This window comes from Alosa alosa, chromosome 14 (assembly GCF_017589495.1).
Source record: "Alosa alosa isolate M-15738 ecotype Scorff River chromosome 14, AALO_Geno_1.1, whole genome shotgun sequence".
Classification (NCBI taxonomy): Eukaryota; Metazoa; Chordata; class Actinopteri; order Clupeiformes; family Clupeidae; genus Alosa; species Alosa alosa.
This window is the reverse complement of record NC_063202.1, coordinates 23,538,096-23,563,033: the sequence shown is the minus strand read 5'-3', so window position 1 is coordinate 23,563,033 and position 24,938 is coordinate 23,538,096. Positions and strand designations below refer to the sequence as shown.

At 43.1% G+C, this 24,938-nt stretch overlaps 1 protein-coding gene across 1 annotated transcript; it reads right to left on the bottom strand.

Moving 5' to 3' along the window:
- Window positions 1-116: 116 nt before the first annotated feature.
- On the bottom strand, window positions 117-24,547 carry LOC125306969 (nuclear RNA export factor 1-like). The gene is given in 23 exon segments (XM_048262631.1): window positions 117-383; window positions 704-764; window positions 2,512-2,694; window positions 5,090-5,162; window positions 5,339-5,381; window positions 5,472-5,587; window positions 5,739-5,797; window positions 6,850-6,957; window positions 7,397-7,452; window positions 7,617-7,685; window positions 8,631-8,667; window positions 11,856-11,965; window positions 12,570-12,677; window positions 13,355-13,443; window positions 13,577-13,646; window positions 13,981-14,018; window positions 14,021-14,048; window positions 14,290-14,394; window positions 14,559-14,642; window positions 14,843-15,002; window positions 22,136-22,349; window positions 23,379-23,504; window positions 24,369-24,547. Coding segments are annotated over 22 exon segments (1,884 nt in total). The 5' UTR covers window positions 23,413-23,504; window positions 24,369-24,547; the 3' UTR covers window positions 117-344.
- Window positions 24,548-24,938: the final 391 nt, after the last annotated feature.

The window sequence follows — 24,938 nt, the reverse complement described above, 5'->3', positions numbered from 1 at the left end:
CTTTGTCTAGAAGCAACTGGTGTCCTGGTTGGAAAGGACACTGCATGTCTAATCACTACATTTCAATGACAATATTTCTAAATAGCATGATATAATGAAAACACCCAGACACCACATGACTGTAACATGGTTTTTAATTATGTCAAAAGCCACTGTACAAAATAATTTAAAACAGAAACACAATGATAGTTTTGGCCTTGACATTCTTTAGTGTTTCCCTGTGTTCATAAAAACAAACTAAAAAATAAACAAAATTCCATATAAAACAGGGTCTGGGGATAAACATTTTCCACACAAGACAGCTGATGCTCTCCGAATGACAAACAAATTAATTGTGTTCCTTTTCACTTTATAAAAGCGACGTCTGGGATTTTTCCTTGAGCCTGTACAAAAACACAAGAAGAAGCACAATAAGTCCAAACACCACAACTAAAGGCTTATCTACTTCTGTACCAATTATCACATATTCCTTTATGAGATGTCTTACAACAGTTTGGGTTATTGACTTGTAAGAGAGGGGGTGTTTTTTTTAGCAAAATCATCTGTTTGTGTGTGTGTGTAGAAGAAAAGGACTGTGTGCGGACCTAAGGATTTACATAAATTAATTAGTGGAGTATGGTTATATATGTGTGCAATAACATTTTTGAAAGACTAAGTCTCTGTGTGTGTGTGTGTGTGTGTGTGCGTATGCATGCAAAATTACCTTCATTTGTGTGAAGACTGTGGCAGCTCTGTCAAAGTCCCACTCGTTATCCTGGAGACATCTAAGAGGAGAGAGGCACACAGAGAGAAGCTCAGTACACACAAAAACAAACATAGAGGTCACACACATCGAAGGATCCCAGCACAGCTAAGAGCAAAAGCGTGTGTGCAATGTGAACACACTCAAGTGAGAAACCTCTCTGCATGTGTGTCTGTTGGTCACCTCTGTATCCATTCCAGGTTCATGCAGGAGGTGCATGTTTGTGTTTACTCACTTTGCGACCATTCCAGGAGGCTATTCCAAGTACGTGGTGTAGTGACAAACCTGGGTAAGTTAACTCGGATTAAGTGGTAAACCGCCTACAAGAGCCCTATGGCATTGTTTTGTGAGGAGAATGAAGCCATACAGCTCTTCTATTAGAGAATTTCCCCTAGGGGATCAATAAAGTACCTATCTATCTATCTATCTATCTATCTATCTATCTATCTATCTATCTATCTATCTATCTATCTATCTATCTATCTATCTATCTATCAGGAGGTTTACCCCTTACTCTGAGTTAACTTACCCAGGTTTGTCACTAAACCACATACTTGGCATAGCCCCCAGGTTCATGCAGAAGGTCCATGTTTATGTTTACTCATGTTTTTTTTTTATTTATTTATTTTTTTACGTTTTTCCATAGGTGTTATACAATATTAACAAAAACCCACAAAGCGTACAAAACCAAACTAAGTGTAAAAGACATGAAACACATTATACAAAGACTTTGAAATTATAGACAGAGCTTGTGATCACAGACAACATGAAACATACAAAGACAGTATTTGACAAAACATTACGCTAAAGGGGACAGATTATAATGGGGGTGGAGGAGGTGCGTGTGTATGTGTGCATGAAGACATGTCCGTGCGTGTAAGTGTGTGAGTGATGAATGTTTAAGTATTGAAATCAGCAGGATTGGCATAGTATGAAATGTTGTAAGTCGTAGTACTGCATCCTGGTTATAAGAGGGAGTGGGTATGAAGTTTTGAGTATGGGTTGGGTCAGTCTCATCAGATTTTTCCTCTGACTATTGTTATCCCACTGACGGGCCAGCTCATCTACACACCCCACTATCCCTGTGGTATGTGTGCCTTCTAATGTCTAAGTGCAGGAAGGTCCTTCCGGGCACACATCCTCCCTCAGGGTAGGCACCCCCTCCAGCTCATTCACCCAAACGCTCCACAAGGGAGCCAGTCTCAGGCCTCTGGAGGTCAGAGCAGCACAGAGGAAAACTGCAGGTTGACAGTGAGCCATTCAGGGGAGGAGACATAGAGGATCGATTTGGGGCAAGTAGTGGGGAAGAGGGGGTTATCCCAATCCTGCTGATTTATCTCAATTGCTGGATGTGAGTGAGTGTTTATGTGAGTGGTGAGTGATCTGAGTAGTGAAGGGGTATGGCGGACAATGGTGAGGCAGGTTTGCTAAGGTTGATAAGTGAATGGTAAATGAAATTGCGAAAACTGAGTCTCAGGCAGAGGGGGCCAGCGGGGCTATGCATTTAGGAATTTGGAGAGTGATGGCCAAATGGAGAGGGAGTCTTTTGAGTTATTACCAGAAGGGATATTTGATATGTCTAGTAAGATGTGATCCAAAAATATTTTTTTCCAGATAGAAATATGGATTTTGTTTTTCAGTTCATGAGGATGGTTTTCTTGGCAACAGGTAGGGTGACCAGCAGAGTTTTACTGTTAAGGTGGTTCAGGTTGATTGTGAAGGTGTCTCCAAGCAGACAGAGATGGGAACTCATGTTTGTGTTTACTCACTTTTGCGACCATTCCAGGTTCATGCCAGACTTGAGGGAGAAGGTGTTTAGCATGTCCTGCTGGGGGGCCGAGAGGGTGGGCACGGGACTGCTGGACGGGGTCGGAGCTGGAGCCGCAAACGCCCGCCGAATCTCCTCCGTCGTGGCATTCCGCACAAACAGTTCATCATTTACTATGCACAACCTGAGACAAAGAGAGCGAGCGAAAGGAAGGCAGCGAGAGGGAGGGAGAGAGAGAGAGAGAGAGAGAGAGAGAGAGAGAGAGAGAGAGAGAGAGAGAGATTAATGTAACAAAGGAGTGGCATAAGATTGCTTAAGGCATAACCAAACACTAGAGTATGATATTTACCTAACCAAGTTGGGAATGTTAACCCTTTAGGCACCAGAGGTTTTTTTTCGAAACGTTCGATTTTGACATCTTCATTTCAAAAGGCTATATCTTAAAAGTGATCAGAGATAGAGACTTTCTGTAAATTAGAGAAATATTAAGGATGACCCAAAGTGTATGTAGGGATTAAATGTTTATATCTAATTTGCATATTATGACATCATATGGTGGCGGCCATCTTGGATTATAGAATTTTCATGAAAAGTCGCATGTTTGAATGATAAAATGCACCACTTCTTTCCCCCCAAAATATCCCTCACCTTCTGTATGCTATATTGCACAATACTGAATGCTCAGGTAAATACTAAGTAGTAAACAAACTATGTAAATCATTACTAATAAATGGCAGAAACAAACCAAATGCATGTAGCGGTAGGCGCCTTTTGCTGTAGAGATTTTCTATTTACTACATACAGTAGGCACTCTGATTCCATGTATGGGGCACATATATATTATTCAGATGACACACAAACACAAGTAGACAAGACCTGTTTAGTTCAAAAGCTCACGGCAAGGCACAGATCAGGAGTGAGATGACGAGACAAGACTAGAGACAATATTAGTATTTGTTTTCTTTTTGTTGTTTTTGTTGATGTTTTTTTCTTAACTGACAAAGACACACACACACACACACACACACACACATCATCAAGGACATGAACACACAAAAAAGAACAAATGTCCTAAATGGTCAGGGAAATAGATAATCAACAGTGTAAAATCATTCCTAATAAATGGCTGACAATTTTTTATTTTTTTTATGTAGCAGGCCTTTTGCTGTAGAAATAATGACTATCCATATCCATATCCTATCCATACAGGGCCGGCATTCCCATCATCTTGTGATAGACTATGCATGGCCTAATGGCTCTCCTGCCCTGTGTCACCACCTCTGCTCCTGTTGCAGCAGCATGGCCAGATCTGCCTCAAGGCCAAGGCCAAGTGGGAGAGAATTTGGCGAGCTCGGACTAGGCCTACTGTCATTCTCATTATGACTCCCCACACTGCCTCTAATTCCCCCCCTAACTGTCCTATGAGCACTTCGACCTTGTCTAACATACCCAGTGGCATTAGACAAAGGCTCCACCACGCTACTGTCGCCCGGATTGGCGGAGAGGCACACGCTCAAAAGACAGAAGCTAAGCGCTATGGACATTAGGCTACCTCCAGCCTCGTTAGCCACACCACTAACACCCTGCTAACTTCCCCGAACACTCCGATCACTCCGTGAAACATTATTCACCAGTGACATTGGGCAAACGATTCAACGCTTTGTGCTTGGTGTAAGCTAAACTATGGAGTAAACTCTCACTTTGTCCAGCTGCATCATTGCAAGGCAGGGGCGATCTGAAGCCTCACTAAACGAATCACCGCTATTTTCTGAAGGCAGATATTCCCCTTCAGAATCAGGGTCCGCGAATAGAAGACCCAACACTTAATTTCGGGTAAACTTTTTTGATGCCATTAGACGATAATCTAATGCAAATACTCGCTGACGTTGACAATATCGCTCTGACAAAGTGGCTCACACGCACACTGGCTCCGGTATTTCACGCACTGATTCAATGCGCTGTAGCTTGAAAGTTTTGTTTAAAGCCTGCCATTTTTTTTTTCTGGGATGACGTGATGACATGTCTGCCATCTAGTGAAGTGGAGGTCGAACGAAATATGACACCCTATTTGACTAAATCGGCCGTTTTATTCAGTACCGCATCTTGTCGACTAAAGTCGACCGTGGCGCCTAGAGGGCTAATGTAAATGCTCATGTATGCTTTACAAGCTTAGACTCCTGCTATTCTTCTGTGTTTACGTGCTCTGGCATTAGCATGGGTGATTATGATTACAAGTGAACTGACATACTTTATTTTATGGAAATAGAAAAAAGGTGCCAAACAGATGTGAATGTCCCTGTCTCCATATGTCAATCCTTTCTTCTCAACAAATGTGATCCAAGGCAGACAGTGGTACTTGTGTGTTGACCACAACAAACAGTTAAAATGAATGTTAGTCTGCGTAAAACTATGACTCAATCACATAAACATGTTAAGTCGTTATCTTGTTTACTTGTCATGAGCAGAGAGGTAAACAAGGACACGTTAGACGGCAACATCTGACCGGGCGGCTACCCCGGCATGATCAAGTCTCTATTACAACAGACTCATAGAGATTCTGAAAAGGGAGAGGGGATTACCCAGAATTCCCAGCAGGAACAGCGATGAAGACTCTTGAGAACGCTCGCACGGAGTCTCTGGATTTACCATCCACTAGAGAGGGAGGCAGAAGAGGAAAAACACAGAATATTTTATTTGTCAGTTATAACCAACCATCTCTCTCTCTCTCACACACACACACACACACACACACACACACACACACACACACAAACAAACACAAACAAACACACACACTTACTGCATTTGTGACCTGCTCATGAACATACCTTCTTTGAAGACTCCACTCACAGTGAACGTTAGTAATGTATTCTGAAAGCACATATACACAGAATATGAATGACAGGCAGAAATAGGATTAGAAAGTACGCTGTCTGAAAATGGAGGGTATCAGGGCCTTACCGTGTACGTGTTGACGTCTACGTTGAAGCACGCTGTGTCATGCTGAGTCTTGGGCAGCTCGTTCAGAAACGCCACCACGTTTAGACGGGTGTGCTTGACCAGGCGGAAACGAGTGGCTGAAAAATGAAGGAGAAAGAGATGATGTGAAGGGGTGGAGCTTCAGACTCACCCGAGGCTGTGTGTGTGTGTGTGTGTGTGTGTGTGTGTGTGTGTGTGTGTGTGTGTGTACGCGTGCGCAAGAAAGCGTGTTCTGTAGGCAAAACTTACTGGGATCTTTCAGCCTCTTGAGATTCCTGCTGTCTTTTTGGTACTCCCCCAAACTACACCTGAGAATGTGAGAAATGAGATGGACACAGGCAAATAAGATTAGAAGAGCATAGGACGGTCCAACTCACAATAAAGAGTTCAACATGCTTCTGCGTCAACTCCACGGCGTAGCTACGGCGTCGTGACCCTTTTATGGTTCTGCGTCAGGTTGCTTTGCATCTCGCTGCATTTCACCGCCATAACGCTCGGTGTCGCCTGTGTCTGCGTCGCTCACCACCGAAACAATAGACTGTATGACCGAAACAGTACTCAGAATGGCAAACCTGTGCTAAAATATTAATCTTATTGGTTTGGCCTTTTCTTGATTAGATTTTGTAAAAAGTAACGAGAAAGAGACACAGCAAAAGCCATTGATCTAGTTACTGTAACCAGCACATAAGTCTGAGGTTATTTGCGAGGGGTCTGCCAGCCAGTTTAAGTTATGGTAGCAAGCGAACTTTAGCACAACTGCCCATAAAGTACTGCTTGCTGGTGAAGTGCAAATTTCAAAACATTACTGACATATAGACACTTTACAAACGGATAACCCCATCATTGTAACCAAAATATGTCTGAGTTTATTTGCAAAGCTTATGTCAGTGAACTAGCATGTTGCTAACTCCCCACAGTATGCTGCTTGAAACACCGACTATGAACACACAGGACGAATCACAGTCCTTGTGGTCTGTGTTGCCTCGACGTGAATGACTATTTTTTGGAGGTGCAAGTCAAGATACGGCGGAGGGGTCAGAGAGGGGTTCACGGCGAAGCAGAGGGGTCTTCGGGTGTACGCCGTCAATTCGACGCAGAAGCATAAAACAGGCATAAGGGTAGGAAATACAGACAGTTAATGAGTGGACAGAGTGAAAGAGTGTGTGTGGTGTGTGTGTGTGCGCATTTATGTGACCATACACCTGGCAGGGTTTTGTGTGTGTGTGTGTGTGTTAGCATGAACATACACTTGGTAGGGTTGTTTGAATGTACGGTTCTGTGTGTGTGTGTGTGTACACCTGGCAGGGTTCTCTGTGTGTGTGTACCTGGCAGAGTTCTGTGTGTGTGTGCGCCTGCGTACCTGGCAGGGTTCTGTGCACTGAATGGTGTGCTGAGCGAGAAGCAGGCGCCATCATGATAAGCGTCCAGCAGAGGCTGTCTGTCTCCTGAGTCATACACACTGAAGTACCTAAGAACACGAACACACACACACACACACACATGATGAGACCTCCCTGACCAGATCAAAGCCCACAAGCTTTTGTATTACCCCCTGTATGCAGGACAGCTTATCGCCCAAATACCACAGACCATGACCACAAACACTCGGTCTAGCCTCAGAGCGTGCTGTTCCACCACTACACAGGTCCTCTTTGAGCCTCATGTCGACTAGTTTGATTTGGAATGTTTTAGAACTCCTTCAAGGCTCAAGGTCTAGAGTGCCAGGAGTCATCACAACTTCCACCTGTGCTCACTTTCTCTGTACTCTGGGATTGATCTGAAGTCCTGCCATGGCCCATGTCTGTTTGTGACAAAGTCTGAAGAATGCTGGACGAGTAACTACCACACCAAGGGACATTTCCTCCACTCAGCTACTGACACACAAACACACACACACAAACACTTACTGTTGTAAGAACCGCGAGATGAGGATCTTGATGTCATCTGAACCAAAATAACTACCCTGAGGTTGAAAACAGAAGGGAACAGCTTATTAAAAGAACAACATACATGGCCAGTTACAGCACTAGTGCATTAAAACCTGGAACAACAAAGAAAAGTGTGTGTGTGTGTGAGTGAGTGTGTGTAATGGGGAGATGAGAGCAGCGAGACTGGAGCTTAAGGTACCTTGCTGGGAGGAATGGTGGTGGGGGCCTCGACATCAAACCCAATAGGAGGAGGAAGATCATGGCCATCCTGAAGTAGGAGAGAGAGAGAGAGAGAGAGAGAGAGAGAGAGAGAGAGAGAGAGAGGGAGAGAGAGAGACACAGACAGACAGACAGACAGACAGAGAGAGAGAGACTTAACATTTGAAAATCATATAATATTAGTATCAGCATCAGAGACAAAGCCTTCTCATTTGGAAGATTTCCACCCGATCTCAGTCAGGGGCCAATCACAGCGCAGCATTGATTAAAGGACACCCAGTAGGAAAACCTGCTGACTGAGCGGCAGCGCCCACTTGCTGATAAGGTCCTAGCAGATAACGCTCACGCTGAGCAACAAAACCAAAACAATCCTTCTGGAGGATAAAATATTGCTGCTGTTCCTAATCTCTCTTTCTTAACTACTGCTTCCTGACTTCACACACACACACATTCAACAGTGTGTGTGTGTGTGTGTGCACAAGTGTGAGTGAAAGTGTGTTATGTAGGGAGCTAGCTGTCCTTGAGGATGTAATTATTGACCCGTTTATGACTTCAATACAAACAAAAGGGGAGAGCACAGCACGCTCTGAACTGTGAGTGCAGCAAAACATCAGAGAGCAAAACAGCAATCAATGGCCGACCAAGAGAGGGTGCAGAACTAGCCTAGAGAGTGCGAGGGGAAAAAAAATGGGTCTAGGAAAGAGAGGGAAGAATGATGGGAAGAACAGAGAGGATGATTTGAGATGGAAAGAGGAAAAAGAAGGAAAAAGAGCAAAGGACCAATAGTGACAGTGAGGGAGTGATCGAGAAACAGAATAGATAGAATACAAAAGAAAAAAAGAGACAGAAGCTGAGCAAGAGTATGACTGTGAGGGACAGAGAGACCGACGGGACATGTAACAGAGTGTGTGTGTGTGTGTGTGTGTGTGTGTGTGTGTGTGTGTGTGTGTGTGAGAGAGAGAGAGGGAGTGGAAAATGATGAACTGTATCTCACCAGCTTCAGCAAGCGAGGGAATCGCTCCCTGATGGCACTGTCATTTCCATGGTACCCAGGAGAGAGCAGAGGAGAGAAACATCATCTCTGACTACTCTCGGAGTCACGCGCACGCGCACACACACACACACACACATCCAGTCTAATGAACACACTCTCACCATACACCACTAAAGACACACATACAAAGACAAACACACACCCTCCCTGCCAAATCAACAAAGCTTTCAGTACATAATTCATGTCTTATCAATCCATGAATATTCCAATCAATCAAATCCCAGGGTACTGTAGAACATGAATGTCTTCTTACATTTTGTAAAGTTGACCCACTCCCTCCCCATTTCTCACAAGCATAGCATACATAAGATCTCTCTATCTCCCCCCCACACACAGAGTCCGATACAAACACGCAGTTTCAAACTTGCGACAGTAAGGTCATGCCTCTTCCCCATTCCACACATCCCAGAGCCCAGGTGCACTTACCTAGTTCCGGGGACTCACCTGTGTTGCCACACACACACCACACGCAGGAGAACACACATCATTAAACACACAGCCGCCAACAGTGCAATGTGTCCTCACTAGCATTCACACGCAAGCACAAAAACACACACACACACACACACAGTATGTAATAGTGTGTGTCTAATCACAGACACACACAGTTGTGACTGCTGCTTTCAAGGAAGCACATGTAAGAGAGTTCAGAGTTAGAATGGCGACAGGCACTCTCACTCACACACAAACACGCACACAAACACACTAAAAGCACGTGAAAAGCGCACATTCAACAAAACTGACGCGTTGTAGAATTCTCCTGAAACTGTGGAAAAAAGTTCCAACACATCATCACCCTGACATACACACACAGACAGATCACTGAGGGACATATTCTGCTTGAGCCAGCTGTTTGTCTTGAAGAGAGCACACACACACAGTCCCCTGGCTTTGAGGCTGTCTGCAGAAAAAAACACCATTAACCCGCTGCAGAGGCAGAGCTGTAGATAGCCAAAGCAGGACGTATGCCCATGGCAAAGCTGACCCCTGCTGCCCCAAGCAACAACTGCCCTTCTTGACCGTCTTAGTCACAGTCCATGGCTGTTTATAATCTCATAATCAGATGAGTGTGTGTGTGTGTGTAAGAGGCTTTTTGGTTCTGGTTGTGTTTGGGCCCGAGTCTGCCTTGCAGACGGAGGTGCTCTAAGCTCAGAGGTGAGTCGGTTTGGATTTTCACGCCCCAGTATCAGGTGGACATGTCCGTCTACACTCCCCCCTCCTGACCGTGAGCTGCCATTGGCAGGAAATGGGAAGGAGGAGTGCTGCTAGGGGAGAAGTGAAGGCAGTTGCTCGGAGAGCCATTCCGACGGGCAGTGTGGCTCTGCAGCTGCAGGCCCACTGGAGCTCAGAGTGGTGGACACCATCCCACGTCCTCTCCCACTGTGGCGGAGGGGTCATGGAGCTTTTCTCATCTACCCCCTGCTCACTGGAGGACAGGTCAACTGTGAGGAACCAATCAGCTGCTTAGAAAGTGATTTAAACAATGGCCTCCCCTCATCTTCCCAGGGCAAGAGCCCCTCTTGTCTGATGGTCTGTGATTTCTTTCCGGTGAGTTCATCACCAACTCCCATGATGCACCTCTGCTGCAGATCTCCACTGGGCCAGATCTAATGACTGTGCCTGCCTTAGGTTGCCCCGGGAGATGGAAGGTGGGATCTTACCCGTCATTGGCTACCAGCCTATCACACTGGCCCGCTGCAGCGTTGCGATTGGTTGAGGGGAGTTGGTGGGAGGGGAGAGGAGCCATTGGTAGAGCATGATTGGATGATTCTAGCATGATTGGGTGTCTACAATGTGGTAAATGCAAGTGAGTTTGAGACATCTGCTTCTCTTTTTTGTTTGTTTTTTCGCATGAACGGGGATTTGAGACATCACAATTCCTTGACCTAGAACGGTGTTCTGTTCACTTTCAGTTTTAATTTGGCTAATCTTGCCTTTGAAGAAACAGGAGACTCTTGGTGGAGGTTAATTAGTCTTCTGGATCTTTTTTTTTTGTTGTTGCTATTAATATTTGATTATTAAAATTTCAGGAGATAATAATAATGTGAGCATAATAATGTGAGCTATAAGATTCAAGCTCAGACGGCCAATAGGGGCGACTGTCAGGAGGGAGAGGGGTCAGCTTCCCCTTGAGAGAAGAGGTAAAGAACCAAGAGAACCCGTCTGGAGACCCCGCCTGGAGAACGCAAGCAAAAAGCTGCAGAGAAGGATGGAGAAGGAGGAACAGAGGGGAGAGCTTCCTGGTCACAGCCTATACCTGAGAACAAGACACAGAGCTGCCACAGATCACCAGTCCTAGGAGAAAACTGTGTTTATTCAAAACAGAGTCACACAGGGACACAGAGGCAAGTGGTTCACACACACACGCACGCACACCAATTTTGTTGCTTTGAGAAAAGCAAAGACCAGTCAGTTGCTTAGTATGAAAATAACAAAACAAGCCTAAACAAACACACACAAAACCATTCAGAATTGTTCAGTCCATTTATATGAGGTGTCTTTAGTTCAAGTTAACCCCAAAAACATTGTAAATCCTCATACTACCAGACATCATCAGAGCTACAGACCAGCACAGTGGCCATCCGCCCCACACACCCCCCTTCTCTCTCTCTCTTTCTTTTTCTTTCGCTCCATCAGTCTTTCAAACAGTGTACTGTACACACGTGGGACCAATGACCACTCCTTTGTGTGTGTTTGGGTCTGCACATCAGTTCCAAAGAGTAGTTGGCTCATGAACCTACACTTGTGCACGTGTGCATATATTTACAAGTGTGTGTTTGTGTCTCACAATACAGCAGCCACAGAATCTGTGTGGTGTTTGTGTGTGAGTAGATTGCTACTGAATCTCTCTCTCTCCCTCTCTTGCTCCCTCTCTCTCCCCCTCTCTTGCTCTCTCTCTCTCCCCCTTCTTTTCATCGTGTTTGTGTGCAAACACAAGACCTGTTGAATCATCCACAGCTGGAGACTTGCACTCAAATCACACCAGCTGGTCATACAAACAGGCGAAAGGCAAAACACACAAAGAGATGGCCCTGTTGACCACCCTCACGGTCATCACCGTCACCTTACCACCCCTAACCCAACCTGCCCCCTTCCCCTCCCCTCACACACTCACTCACACAGACGCCTCAAACTGCTTGGACGACCCCTGGGGGAGTGGCTGACCTGATGTAGGTGGGCTGGTCCTTGAAGTAGTCGCACAGGGGGTTGTGGTCCAGCCACAGCTCAACCAGCTTCATGCCCTTCACCTTATCCAGCTCCCGCTCCGACCGCAGCTAGAGAGAGAGAAAAAAAAGTGAGTGAGTGAGTGAGATTGTTTTGTTTTGTCCTGTCTTGGTTTTCCTATGCACATGTACAGACAATGGTCTTGTATGGTTGTGACGTGCTGTGTGTGTGTGTGACGAAGTGTAACAATGTTTGTAATGTTTGTACATGTTTATATCATTTTGTATTTGTATTTTCTTTAATTATTATTATTCCTGTGAACGCTTTGGCAATGCATCATATGGTTTGTCATGCCAATAAAGCATATTTGAATTTGAGAGAGAGAGAGCGAGAGCGAGAGAGAGCTACACTGTTTGTTCTGATGCACATGCATCTGTGGGGAGGTTGAGGAGAAGGTGGTGTCTGTGATGAAAAGCTGTCGTTCAGTTGCCACAGCAAATTAATGTTGGAGGGTGGTGACTAGCGCAGGTGCACTTGACAGGAATGCCACGTTATATGGCAGAGTGCTAGAACACATCTGATATTAATTCACATTCATATGGCATATAGTGTGTGCTGTGTGTGTGTGCTGGCGTATACCGTATGTGTGTGTCTGATGCCATGTGGTGTACGAGTGTGTGTGTGTGTGTGTGTGTGTTCACGTGCAAGACTCACCTCGTTGTGTGACAGATTGAGGATCTTCAGGTTGTGCGCTTTGCTGGCGAGTTCCGCCATATCGTCCAACTTGTAAAGCTTATTACTGCTGAGATTCAGACTGACCAACTACACAGAGAGAGTGGAAGAGAGGGGGGGGGGGGGGATAGGTCACAAGGTGTCCTCTTTGTGTGTGTGTGTGTCACAAGTCATATGAGACCAGAGCACCTGTAGCATGTCAACAACATGACTGGCCTGTAAACATGTTCTCTCTGTGTGTGTGTGTGTGCGCGCGTACTAGTATGCATGCTACTTCTGCAAGGATGGGAATGTGTTTGTGTGTGCATTTGTACTGTGTCTGGAATGTGCTTCTCTGTGACAACAACATGCATATTGTGTGTGTGTGTGTGTCTGTGTGATATAAAGTGTGATGCTTTTGGCCAAGGCCTGTTCTAACTACACAGACAGAGCAGAAAAAAGTATTTTAGTTTTGTTCTGGACAAGTTGAATGATCTACAGGCTATAGCAGAAGCATCCTCCGACAAGTACTGCTCAAGAGAGCCCCCCACCCCACTCTATCCCACCCCCACAAACCCAATGCCCTGAATCAAGCTAATCTTCCTTCCACCAGCTTGCTCTGTGTTGTATTGGCTACTAAGAACTAGCATGCTAATTGTGTGACGGAAGTGATGGAGATAAATTTCATAATATGGCCATACTGCTCAGAAAGTGCCAGTGTGCTGATTCTGTGATTTAGCACACTGTGTGTGTGTGTGTGTGTGTGTGTGTGTGTGTGTGTGTCTCACCTCTGGAATATTCTCTTCAATGATTTTCAGAACAGCATGCATGCAGTGTTTTCTATTCAGAATTATTTCCATGTTCTGGGACACCAGATCTGCAGGAGAAAACAGCATGGCAATGAATATTCCAAAACAAACACACATGCACGTGCGCACACACACTAATGTAGTTCGAGCGAACACAAAAAAGGAAATATGGAGTTGACATATTTAGAGGGGGGTTGTTACCTGGGTCTGTGCGTATGCTGTTGAGATCCAGATACTGCTGAGAGCCATCAAAGCGCTTGGACATACATTGCTGAAACCAGAGTTTCAGAGTTTATTTACACACACACGTTTATCTAGACATACTTTTAACCAAGGCGACATCAAACACACACACACACACGTTTATCTAGACATACTTTTAACCAAGGCAACATCAAACACACACACACACACACACACACACGTTTATCTAGACATACTTTTAACCAAGGCAACATCAAAAACACACACACACACACACACACACACGTTTATCTAGACATACTTTTAACCAAGGCAACATCTATGTTCTCAGCATGTACTGTTTGGAAACTCGTGATCCAACCAGTATCCCTCCCAACCCACATGGGGGCGCTATGTCTGACCTTTAGGCTCTCCATCTCTTCTGGCTTCAGGTCAGCGAGGGGGCACAGGGGTTTGAGATCACAATGACCTGCAGAAAGATACACATACACATTCAGCTCACACAGGGGCCCACACTGCAGCTTATCCCAACCACACCAACCCCACAGCATGGACATTACACAACACACACAGTTCAACAGAGTAGGATAGGTGTTTCAGATGGATGCTCTGTGTGTGTGTGTGTGTGTCTGTGTGTGTGTGTGTGTGTTGGGGTCGTGTGAGCGTCTCCATGGCGGACGTGGGTCTAGTGTAGGTATTGTGAGATGTACCTTGTAGCCCTCTGCGTCTGTGATCTTGCGGGAGATTTTCTGTAGCGCGTTGGCAGTGGAGGAATCCTCAATGTAGAACTGGACTCTATGACCTTCTGTGCTGAACTGGAGAGAAACAGTACATTAACACACACACACACACACACACACACACACACACACACACACACACACACACACACACACACACACACACACACACACATGTGATGCATTTGTGTGTGTGTTTGTGCTATTGAAAGTGTGTATGTGTGTGTGACTTGACTTACTTTGACTGGCGTGAAGGGGACAGGACAGAGATTCTGAAGCACGTCAAGCAGCCATTTTTTTTCATACTTCTTCCCATAAGGGATCTGAAGGTTCAAATGACACACGCATCATTACAAACACTGTGACAAGGTCTGTGAACTTGACCTGTAAAGGCAGTATTTAGTCAGCCTAACCAAGACAAATCACACTTTGATGAGGCATTTTGTGAACTAGTAGGAAGTCATTCAGCAACTGACACCATGTTTGGTATAAATGAGTGTGTGTGGGTGTGTGTGTTACTTACTATGATCTTGAACCAGCCCTTCTTCCCACCGGCTCCTCCTCCTCCCCCGCCTCCTCCTACTCCTGAAGGCCCTCCTCCTCTGTGACCAGATCCACCACCTCCTTTACGATCACGGTCAAGTCGGCCATCTCCGCGGCGACCTGGGCGGCCATATGGGTTACTAGAGAGAATAGGGAAAAAAAGGTCTCGCAGTAAGAAACACCACCAGCACATAAACAGTCACACACACACACACACACACCACCAGTGTCACCTAATATGAAAAAACATCACATTGTGTATCACACTATAGAGCTCAGCAGTCCCGCCCACCACCCATTTCAGAAGTAAGAATTCAACACAATTTCTCCATTTACAACTGGAGTGTAAGCCATAACATCATAACCGCCAGTGGTAGACTTAAAACCAACTGTGTCATGACTAAGCGAGTGATATGGTCATATAGATGTCAAAAGTTCATGGGGCATCCATCTAGTTTTGAGAAAAATGTGTTTTGTTCACGATTTCACGTTAAAGCACTACACTACCCAAAATCCTAACGTGTAAAAGCAGAGCCTTTGATTGGTAGAGAACACCTTTGCCACCGTTACTAACATGGCTTGTTCTTTACTGAACAAGATGGATGCCGGCAGTCAGCGCGATGCGGACCATCTGATGAAAACTGTCTCTCACCTTGAACATGGAATCTACTCACTGGAAACGGTAGGAAGTTAGTCATCTTGTTGTCTTACATTCAAAAGTAAGCATGTTAAACTATTGTTATGTTGGAATGTAGGAAGTAAAGTCAAGTTTATTTATATAGCGCATTTCATACACAGAGGTCATTCAATGTGCTTTACATAAACAAAAGCAAACAGTAATAACAATCAAAAGCATAAAAGGGCAATAGTGAAAGAATAGCTTAAAAGGTAAATATCATAATAAAAAATGAAAGCATAAAACACACAAGGTAAAATCATTTACAAATAAAGAATAATTAAAAAGACAAAATAAAAGACACAAGGTAGAATAATTTTCAAAATCGATTCAGAATTTGTAACTCAGTGCAGTTAGCAGACAGCATCTGAGATAAGTTTGGTCTTAAGTCTAGATTTAAAACTGGCTACAGTTGGGGCCCTTTTAATGTCATCTGAAAGTTGGTTCCAGAGCTGAGCCGCATAGCAGCTAAAAGCTGCTTCACCATGTTTAGTTCTAACAGCAGGTTTTACTAACAGGTTTTTCTCCTGAGACCTGAGAGGTCTGGAGGGTGTGTACTGCTAAAGCATGTCTGATAGGTATTTAGGTCCTGCTCCATTTAGTGATTTATGAACAAGCAGTAGTGCTTTAAAGTCAATTCTGTGACTTAGCATGAACTTAAGAATTGGAGAAATGTGATCAGTTCTTTTAGTTTTTGTGAGAACTATAGCTGCTGCATTTTCTGAAGCCGTTTGATCGTCTTTTTAGGAAGGCCTGTGAAAAGTCCATTGCAGTAATCAACCCTGCTGGAGATAAATGCATGAATGATTTTTTCTAAATCATCTTTTGACATCAGCCCTCGAAGTTTGGCAATATTTTTGAGGTGGTAAAAAGCAGTATCCTTTGCTTTCAACCCTTTTGTGTCAAGGAGAGTGGCAACCCTAAGTCTTTCCTCCTTTTTACCAAATATAATTACTTCAGTTTTTTCTTTGTTCAGCTGAAGAAAATTGAGACATCCAGGTGTTGATTTGTTCTATACACTGACACAGAGATTCAAGGGGACAATAGTAATTTGGTGACAGAGCTAAGTAAATTTGTGTGTCATCTAAATAGCTATGATATGAAATCAAATTATTTTGAATGATTTGTCCAAGTGGGAGCATATAGAGGTTGAATAATAGTGTCCCCAAGATCGACCCCTGGGGAACACCACAGGTCAAGGACGTTGGTGTTAGGGTACAGTTTCCAATGGCAGCAAAGAAACTCCTTTCTTGTAGACATGATTTGAGCCATTTGATAACTATGCCTGTAAATCCAACCCAGTGTTCTAAAATAGAATATTGTGATTAACAGTGTCAAATGCTGCACTACGGTCCAGTAGCACTAGGACTGATATTTTACCCTAAATCTGTGTTGAGGCGTATGCCATTGAAAACCTTAATGAGAGCAATTGGTTGGCAAAATGTCTAATGTGGAAGAGCTGAGATTCTGTACCATTTTTTCAAGTGTGTCGTGGTCTATCAAGCTGAACTCTGACATCAAGTTAAGTTTCCCTCTATTTGTAGCTGTAAGTTCCGGATGTTGAATTAGTAATTGAGCAGATATGTTGAGTCTGATTTTCTCAATTTTACCTTTGAAAAAAGATGCAAACTCACTGCATTTATTAGTTGAGAGAAGTTCAGGCGCTAATTGTGAGTGGGGGATTTGTTAACTTATTGACAGTTGAAAATAGAACACAAGTGTTATTTGAACTTCTGCTGATGATGTTAGAAAAAAGACTGTCTTGCTTTGCATATTTCAGAGATATATGTGCGGAGCATCTCTTTATGGATTTCATAGTGGATTTGAAGTGTGTATTTACGCCATTTTCTTTCGGTCTTCCTACACTCTCTTTTTAGGAGTTTAACCGTTGGAGTTTGCTTCCATGGTGCTCTGTTTGTCCTTAACTTTCTTGAATTGTAATGGAGCAATGTCATCCATAATGTTTGCCATTTTTGCATTAAAGTGATCAAATAAGTCTGCTACAGAGTCTGACAGTTGACTTGACGTCTGTGAAAGTGCTTGCACAAAGAGAGCACTTGTCTGATCATTTATGATTCTTCTTTTTACCATCATAGATCTGTTCTGAGCGTATGGGGACATAGACACTAGGGCTGTCACTTTTGTGAAAAAATCCTGTTCGATTTGAGACATAGTGTTCATTGAATCGATTGTAAACTCAATTTTTCATGTCTGAAGACGTTTCCATTTTCAAAAGCAAATATAGGCCAATTCACAAACAACTAACAGGCATTAGGACGAACGTAAAAAGAGGGCGCTTGTAGACGCAAGCCAGCAATATTGCTGATGATTTATTGGCGTGAAGTTTCGTGCCTGCAGTACTGCTGCAGGCTTCAACGTAGCTGTGTCTGTTTACGATTAGAAATGTCAACAACAAATTTCGCCTATGTAGAACTCGATTGCACAGTTTGCATAGCCTACCGCTTTGTGCTTCTCCATAGTTTGATATACCAAAAATCCGAAGTACTTCCACATCGAACTACTCAAGTTATTAGGGCCGATCACTCGTCTCTCATGTCACACAGGTTGATCGCGTTGTCCTCCATTTTTTGGCAAAACACGAGCAGCACAGCAGCTGATTGAAACAGCTGTTTCCGGTGCGTAAAATTGGTGGGAATTTTTTTTTTAGCTTTCGCAATGCTTACTGCACTTCGGAATTCTTTTATATTCTTGTTTGTGAATTTTGTTACAGCTATCCTTTTTATTTGTTTAAAATTAATAGTGTACATATTTGGTTAAAATCGATTCCCTACTTTAGTTTTAGAAACTTGTGCTGTTTGGGTCCAATCGATTGTGCAATCGATTTTCGAACGTAAAGTGACAACCCTCGACACGTCAAAGAACACGCAGAAATGATATGCAATTAAGAGTGTGTCCATGAGAGGACCAGGCGGGGGTGATACATGCTACGTCACCGATTTTGATGAAACTTGGCCAGTTTGAAGGGTCCACCTAAAAACTCAAAAAGCCAAAATTTGAAACAACCCAGGGGGAGTTAAGAGCCCCTCCTTGTTTTATGCCAAAAAAACTCAAAAAATGGCCCAAAATTGCATAAAATGTTGACATCCCTCCTGCTGTCAGATTTAAACACAGCAAAGTAACAATCCATGCCATCAAAGGTCCATCCAAGGTTAGTTTAAAACTGGAATTACAAGGCGTAAGGTGTGACGGGTGTCAGTCCAGGACTGCACGTATCCACTATGTCACATTCCTTTTGGCGAATACCCAAAAAATAGCAATATTCAGATCTGAATATCTCCGATGAGCAACTTCCTTTTTTCAAAATTCTTTCTGCACATGCAAGAGCCATCTGTGGACTTTATAAATCAAAAGAAAAATGCTCGGCCTTTTTATTATTTTTGTTGCTGTAACCACCTAAATAGTGTGATCGAGCCAGTGATTTCAAATACATATCTACTTCAATGATTGGTTGAAAAATAATGTTTAGGTAATTTATGGTAGACAAATGGAGATATATTATCATCAATCATGTCTACTGATCAAATCCAAGCTAGATTTAAATGTCCTGAATGCAATATATTCCTTAAGGTAGCTTAAAATGACATCATTGGGTGACATACACCAGTATGCCCGTAGGTCCAATATTTGCAAATGTGATGTCTCCAACATATCTCAGGGCTAGAAACAGTCACTTGGACTCAAATAATAACTTGTAAGATTTTGTTTGCCAAAGGTCAAGGTCACTGTGACCTTATGTACATCCCTTTGTGGTGAATTAACCTCAAAAAATTCCTGACATAATTTCATATGCGATACAAATATTCACTTTGACTCACAGACAACAAATATTTGAATTTGGTGGTCAAAGGTCGAGGTCAAGAGCCTTGCATTCTTGAGAAAATGATATTTCATAAATGCCTGTAGAGAGTTTTTTTTCTTCAAATTTGGTACAAATATTCACTTCCTTTGTCTTTGATCGGTGACCTCCAGAAGGCTCAACAGTAGTATCTGGCATCTCAGACCCACTACTGGTTTGGTAATTTGTCTTCTTTGCTGTGGACGTTTATGATCCGATCAGCAACATAGCCAGACAAACTGCAATCGCTTGATGTGGGAACCCACAGATACCAATAAATTCTTGAGTTATTAAATCTTTCTTGCTGTGGCCATTTATGATCCCATCAGCAACTATACAACAAACAAAACACCAACCCTTAATGAGGGCACCAAGAACTACTGTACCACCAAAGTCTTTGGTCATTCCTCTTCTTTGCTCTTACCGTTTCTGATCGGTTTCCAACCGTAAGCCCTTGATGTGGGCAACCACAAATACCTACACATTCTTCAATGTCTCTACATTGCTGTGGCGGTTTATTATCTGATCAGCAATATACCCAGTCAAACCGCAAGCCTTTGATGCAGACATCAACAAATATTTCGATACCAACTACCAACCAATGTCACAAATTCTTCAGTCATTCCTCTTTGTTGCTATGGCCATTTATGATCCAATCAGCAACATACCAACATACAAAACACAGTGTACTGTTATTATTTTTATTATCACGTGATGGACATCGATGTACAGTAAGAAAAGCCCAGGACAGTGCTGACTGACTTGCTAGAAATACTCAATACATAACACTCAATTCCCAAAGTAACCATCATGTCCTTGTTTGTAAAAATCTCCGTTTTGGATGTTCACACAGATCCAAGTAAAGCAGCATTCTCTTTAGGCTTTAAAAATATATCTGTGTGGGCTAAAACACAGTTTACGTGTGGACGAAAGACCCAAACACAAATTATCTGGGTATGTGTGTACAGGGCCTAAGTTGTGCTAAATTTTAAATAACTCCCTGAAGGTGTTTTTAGGATATTGTGTTCAAGGTGTAAAAATACAGTAGGCCCATGTTGTTTTTTGTGAGGTAAGTACTAAATGGTAAGTGAGTAACAATGACTTTTGACCACTCAAATCTAATCAGTTCATCTTTGAGTGCAAGTGACTGTGTGCCGAATTAAAAAAAAAAAACTTCCTACAGGCAATGACCTTTGACCATACCCTGGAAATCCAGAGTTCTCGCGAGAGCACAATGGAATTGTCTCTACGAGACACTCTGGCAATGACCAATGATGCACGTTACTTTTACCCCTTGCATCCCGGGGAACCAATCAAATTGGCGTATCTGATATGTGCGGGCCAGAGGCGAGCTAAACTGATAACGACAGTGCTGAGAGCTCAGTAAACATCGGTCGTAGTGTTATCCAATTCCGTCGAAGTCCGGAATCAATCAGAGTGAACATTGGTCTAGTGTTATCTAATTGCGTGCAGTGAGATTTTTTTTGATGCCGCCCTTCGAGTTGGGCCATTACATTGTTCGTGGCCAGACCCTTAATCTTTCTAAATTACCTGGATTTTCCAGGCTACACTCTCACCCTAGCCACTTGCACTCCTAATCAAGTGTTGAAAGAACACACCAACATTTTGGGAAATTATCTTACTCACTGTCTCCGCCAGAGTTAGATAAGATGATACATACCCTTATCGTCTCTGTGCGTGCAGTGCCTCAGTCTGAAACGCCCACTGTTAGCATAGCTTAGCATAGTTCATTAAGGTGGCAGTTCCAACTAGCCTATAACACCTAAAAGTGATAAAAGAGCTCCAACATTTTTTTCCATTTACATGTTGTGACTTATACAGTTACAACATATAGGATACAAATATGCGATTTTCTAAGCATATGCAAACTTGTTTTTTTTTTCCATTTACATGTTGTGACTTATACAGTTACAACATATAGGATACAAATATGCGATTTTCTAAGCATATGCAAACTTGTTTTGAACTAAGCATTTCTAAGCATATGCAAACTTGTTTAAAACTTTTCCTATTTTTATTCAGGAAAAGCACTGCTACCTTGGCAGAGTGATTTGCACGCAGCACCTGAAAAGCTCCAGTAGCAGGGCTTCGCCTGAATGAGAATGTAGTTCCAAGCTTGTATACGCTTAGAAAATGTGTTGCATTTTACATTAAAATTTGTACACACTGTAATTATACTAGTCACAACATGTAAATAGAACAATGTTTGAGTGCTTTTGTCACTACTCATGAGATGTACAGTATTTCGTAATATCTTTATTCTAATTATGTTTCCCATTGTAATCGTGCAATGTGTAATGCTTTGCATGGACGTGCACTGGTGTGCGTTCATGAAAGATAGAAGGATGGTGTGTGCACCTGCCAATATGACTTGACATGCGCTCTTAAAATAGCATATGAACAACCATTGACTTCTGACCAGGTTTAGGTGGTGTACGATAGCAATTTTTAGACAACGTGCCAGGCCCCTCCCTAGGTTGTTAATTGCCACACCCCTGGGCGCAATGTTTAAAAAATAAATGTGCAAAATACCGAATTAAACTTTGCGCGGGTGGAAAACGAACTTTACGCCATGCGCTGGTGCCCAAAATACAGCCCAGGGTCTAAAACTCTTTATATATGGATCCCCACACATGTATATACCACAGCAACACATCAGAGAGAGAGAGAGAATGAGAAAGAAATAAAGAAAGAAAGAAAGAGAAAGGAGAAGAACTTACTATCTGCGCTGTAATGAACTGTCCTGCGACCCCTCTCCCATGTTGATGTCACCATCATCATCATCAAACCGGGAGCGGGGGTTGGGTCCGAACCCCCCTGCTCCACCTCTGTGCCGTTGCCTCGGCCCCTGATGATCAGAGTGCATGCGGGCCCGGAACGGACCCCGGACCTTCCGGTTCCGGAACTGAGGGCCCCCAACGCGGTCATCATGCTCTAAAAAGGACATAACATTTTGGAAGAGAGAGAACCAAATGAAATAAATAGATAGATCATAGAGAGGCAGATCAGAGAGAGCAAGAGTTTTAGTTCTGCTGACAAATGTGCCAATTGAATAAAATGTGTACTGTACATTGATCAAAATGTGTCTGGGTTCATTTGGGTACATATTCAGCAACCATTCTCACACAGGCTAAATACATGCCTGCAATTCTTACATAAAAAGCTTTCCTCTAACTAATTAATAAAGACATATAAGCAGACACTGATTCATAAAGACAGGGTATCCATGTAGTCAGAAAGTAGGAGATTGTGTTGACATTACAGCTTAGAATATCCTAAATACCTCAACCAAAATGTACAGGTCACACAACCAATGAATCTAACCCTAGGTGTCATACAACCAATAACCCTAACTCTAGGTGTCATACAACCAGTAAAGCCAGGCAATTACAAGAGCACCATGATGCTCACAGAGTCAAAGAACAAGGCTAAGGATGCATGCACCAGAGATTATACAATTGCAAATTATATAAACATACATCACCAATAAGATTGCTGGACCTTACAAAACATAAACTCAAGAAACCAACTAAAAAAAAAAAAGAGTCTAGTGTAACAATTACCTAGCTACGTTCAGGGCCTGCCCAATTACGTAACTGAATCCTAAGCTCACATACAAAATGCGTCAATAAGCAATCCCAATCCTCTGTCCACAAAGGGGAAATTATAAACTAGACAAATATGAAATTAGTGAGTCGGCGGTGACCCAAAGAAATATCAGTCGGTTATTATAGCAGGCTACGCAATGAACGGGATACAACACAGGACAGTTTATGAGAAGCGCGCCAGTCTTGTCATCGCGTCCGGGGCTGACTTCTACGATTGCCTTTCAGTGTTTACCTCTGACGAACATGCCACTGCTGAACACCTCTCTTTCGGATGAGAATCCATCTACAGAAGAAACGAGGAAGACAGTGCGTCTGAATGTCACCGTATGGGTCAAGGGACTGTGAAGAGACTTACCGTTGTAGTAGCGGGAGTCGTCGGCCGCCGCCATGTTCTGTCAAGGGGCTGTAAACAATCCTGTTATACTGGAGATAGGACACACTGGGACGGCGATTCTCGACCAGAACACGGGGCCCACAATTACTATATTCGAGTTATTGAAATACAAAGCCCGTCAGGTCAATTCGGGTTACTTTACAGTATGTAAGGTTATACCGTCGCACGATTACCAACTGTTTTCTACTGCGCATGAGTGATAATATCCAAAACTACAGTATCTTTCTCTTTGGAATGTCCAGAGTTTTCTTTGAAGAACAACCCCCAGCACCCCCTTCTGGAGAGGAGGGTATACGCATGTTCCAGCGTGGGGTGATACCCAAGTCTTACTAGCAAATTTTGCCTGAAAATTGTTTTCTTCGGCAGTATTACCGCTCAAAAAGTAACTTGTGGTATTTAATTACATTCATGTCAACCAAACAATCCTGTCTTCAATGTTTAAGACTTTATAATTCAAATAATGCACATTCAACCTACCAACCAATTTCATGCCAGACTGGATGGTTAACTAGATGGCTTGCGCACAAGTTAAAGTTAACCGTAACGTTAGACAACATAAATCAATTTTAATCCTATTTCAGTTTTTTTCTCCCCATTCACATTGTGCAGATAGCTATCCACATGCTTAGCAGCTACTAAAATAATGCTTCTGAAGATATATTGCCTTAAGGTATCCTACAAATCAGTAGCCATCTTTATTTCTGAAAAAGAAAAAATAGGCCGATTTGGATCAAGCCATGAATACATTCTGTTGCAGTCACGCAGTTCAATTCATAAATACATTTGCGATATGAGTTTTCCCGCTTAATATTAAATATCAAACCCTATAAATTCGGTATTAGCATGCTAGCTGAAGTGGCCATGTGCATGCTGCTCCTGCTGACTTGAGCGCCACACACACCGGCTGACACCAACTTCTGCAGCAAAAAGTCGTGCAATGAGCTGAAATACCTGGTGAAGGTCGAATACGTGTAGTCACTGCAAGTGTTGGGCGAAATCGGAAAGCCATTTTTCACGTCCGTCCCATATGCTGCCATCTAACCTATTTCTCCATCCAAAATAAAGCAAGTAGCAGCTACCCCTGCTCTATCCACACGAACTGTACACTACACTGCCAGAGGGTGGCGTCTTCCAATTTCAATTGTCAAGATAACCCAATTCTCTAAACCACCTGTATGAATAGTTACCCGGTTTGCACTGCGTGGGCCTATCGGCTTTAATGTGGGGTGAGACAGATTAGCAAACAGTTATAGTGTGCACATCCCACCTTCTGGCAGGTGCAGGACAAAAGAAAACTATACTCAATTGAACAAATATAATGTCCGCAACACTGCTTTTGACTCCCAATAATTTAATGCAACGTTTCAATTTGCCTGAAGAAGACCCAGTAGGGTCGAAACGTTGCATTAAATAATTGGGAGTCAAAAGCAGTGTTGCGGACATTATATTTTTTCAATTGGGTGAGACAGATTAGCCATAGAATGTTTTACCGTGAAATGGTTATGTCAGTATTGTGATGGC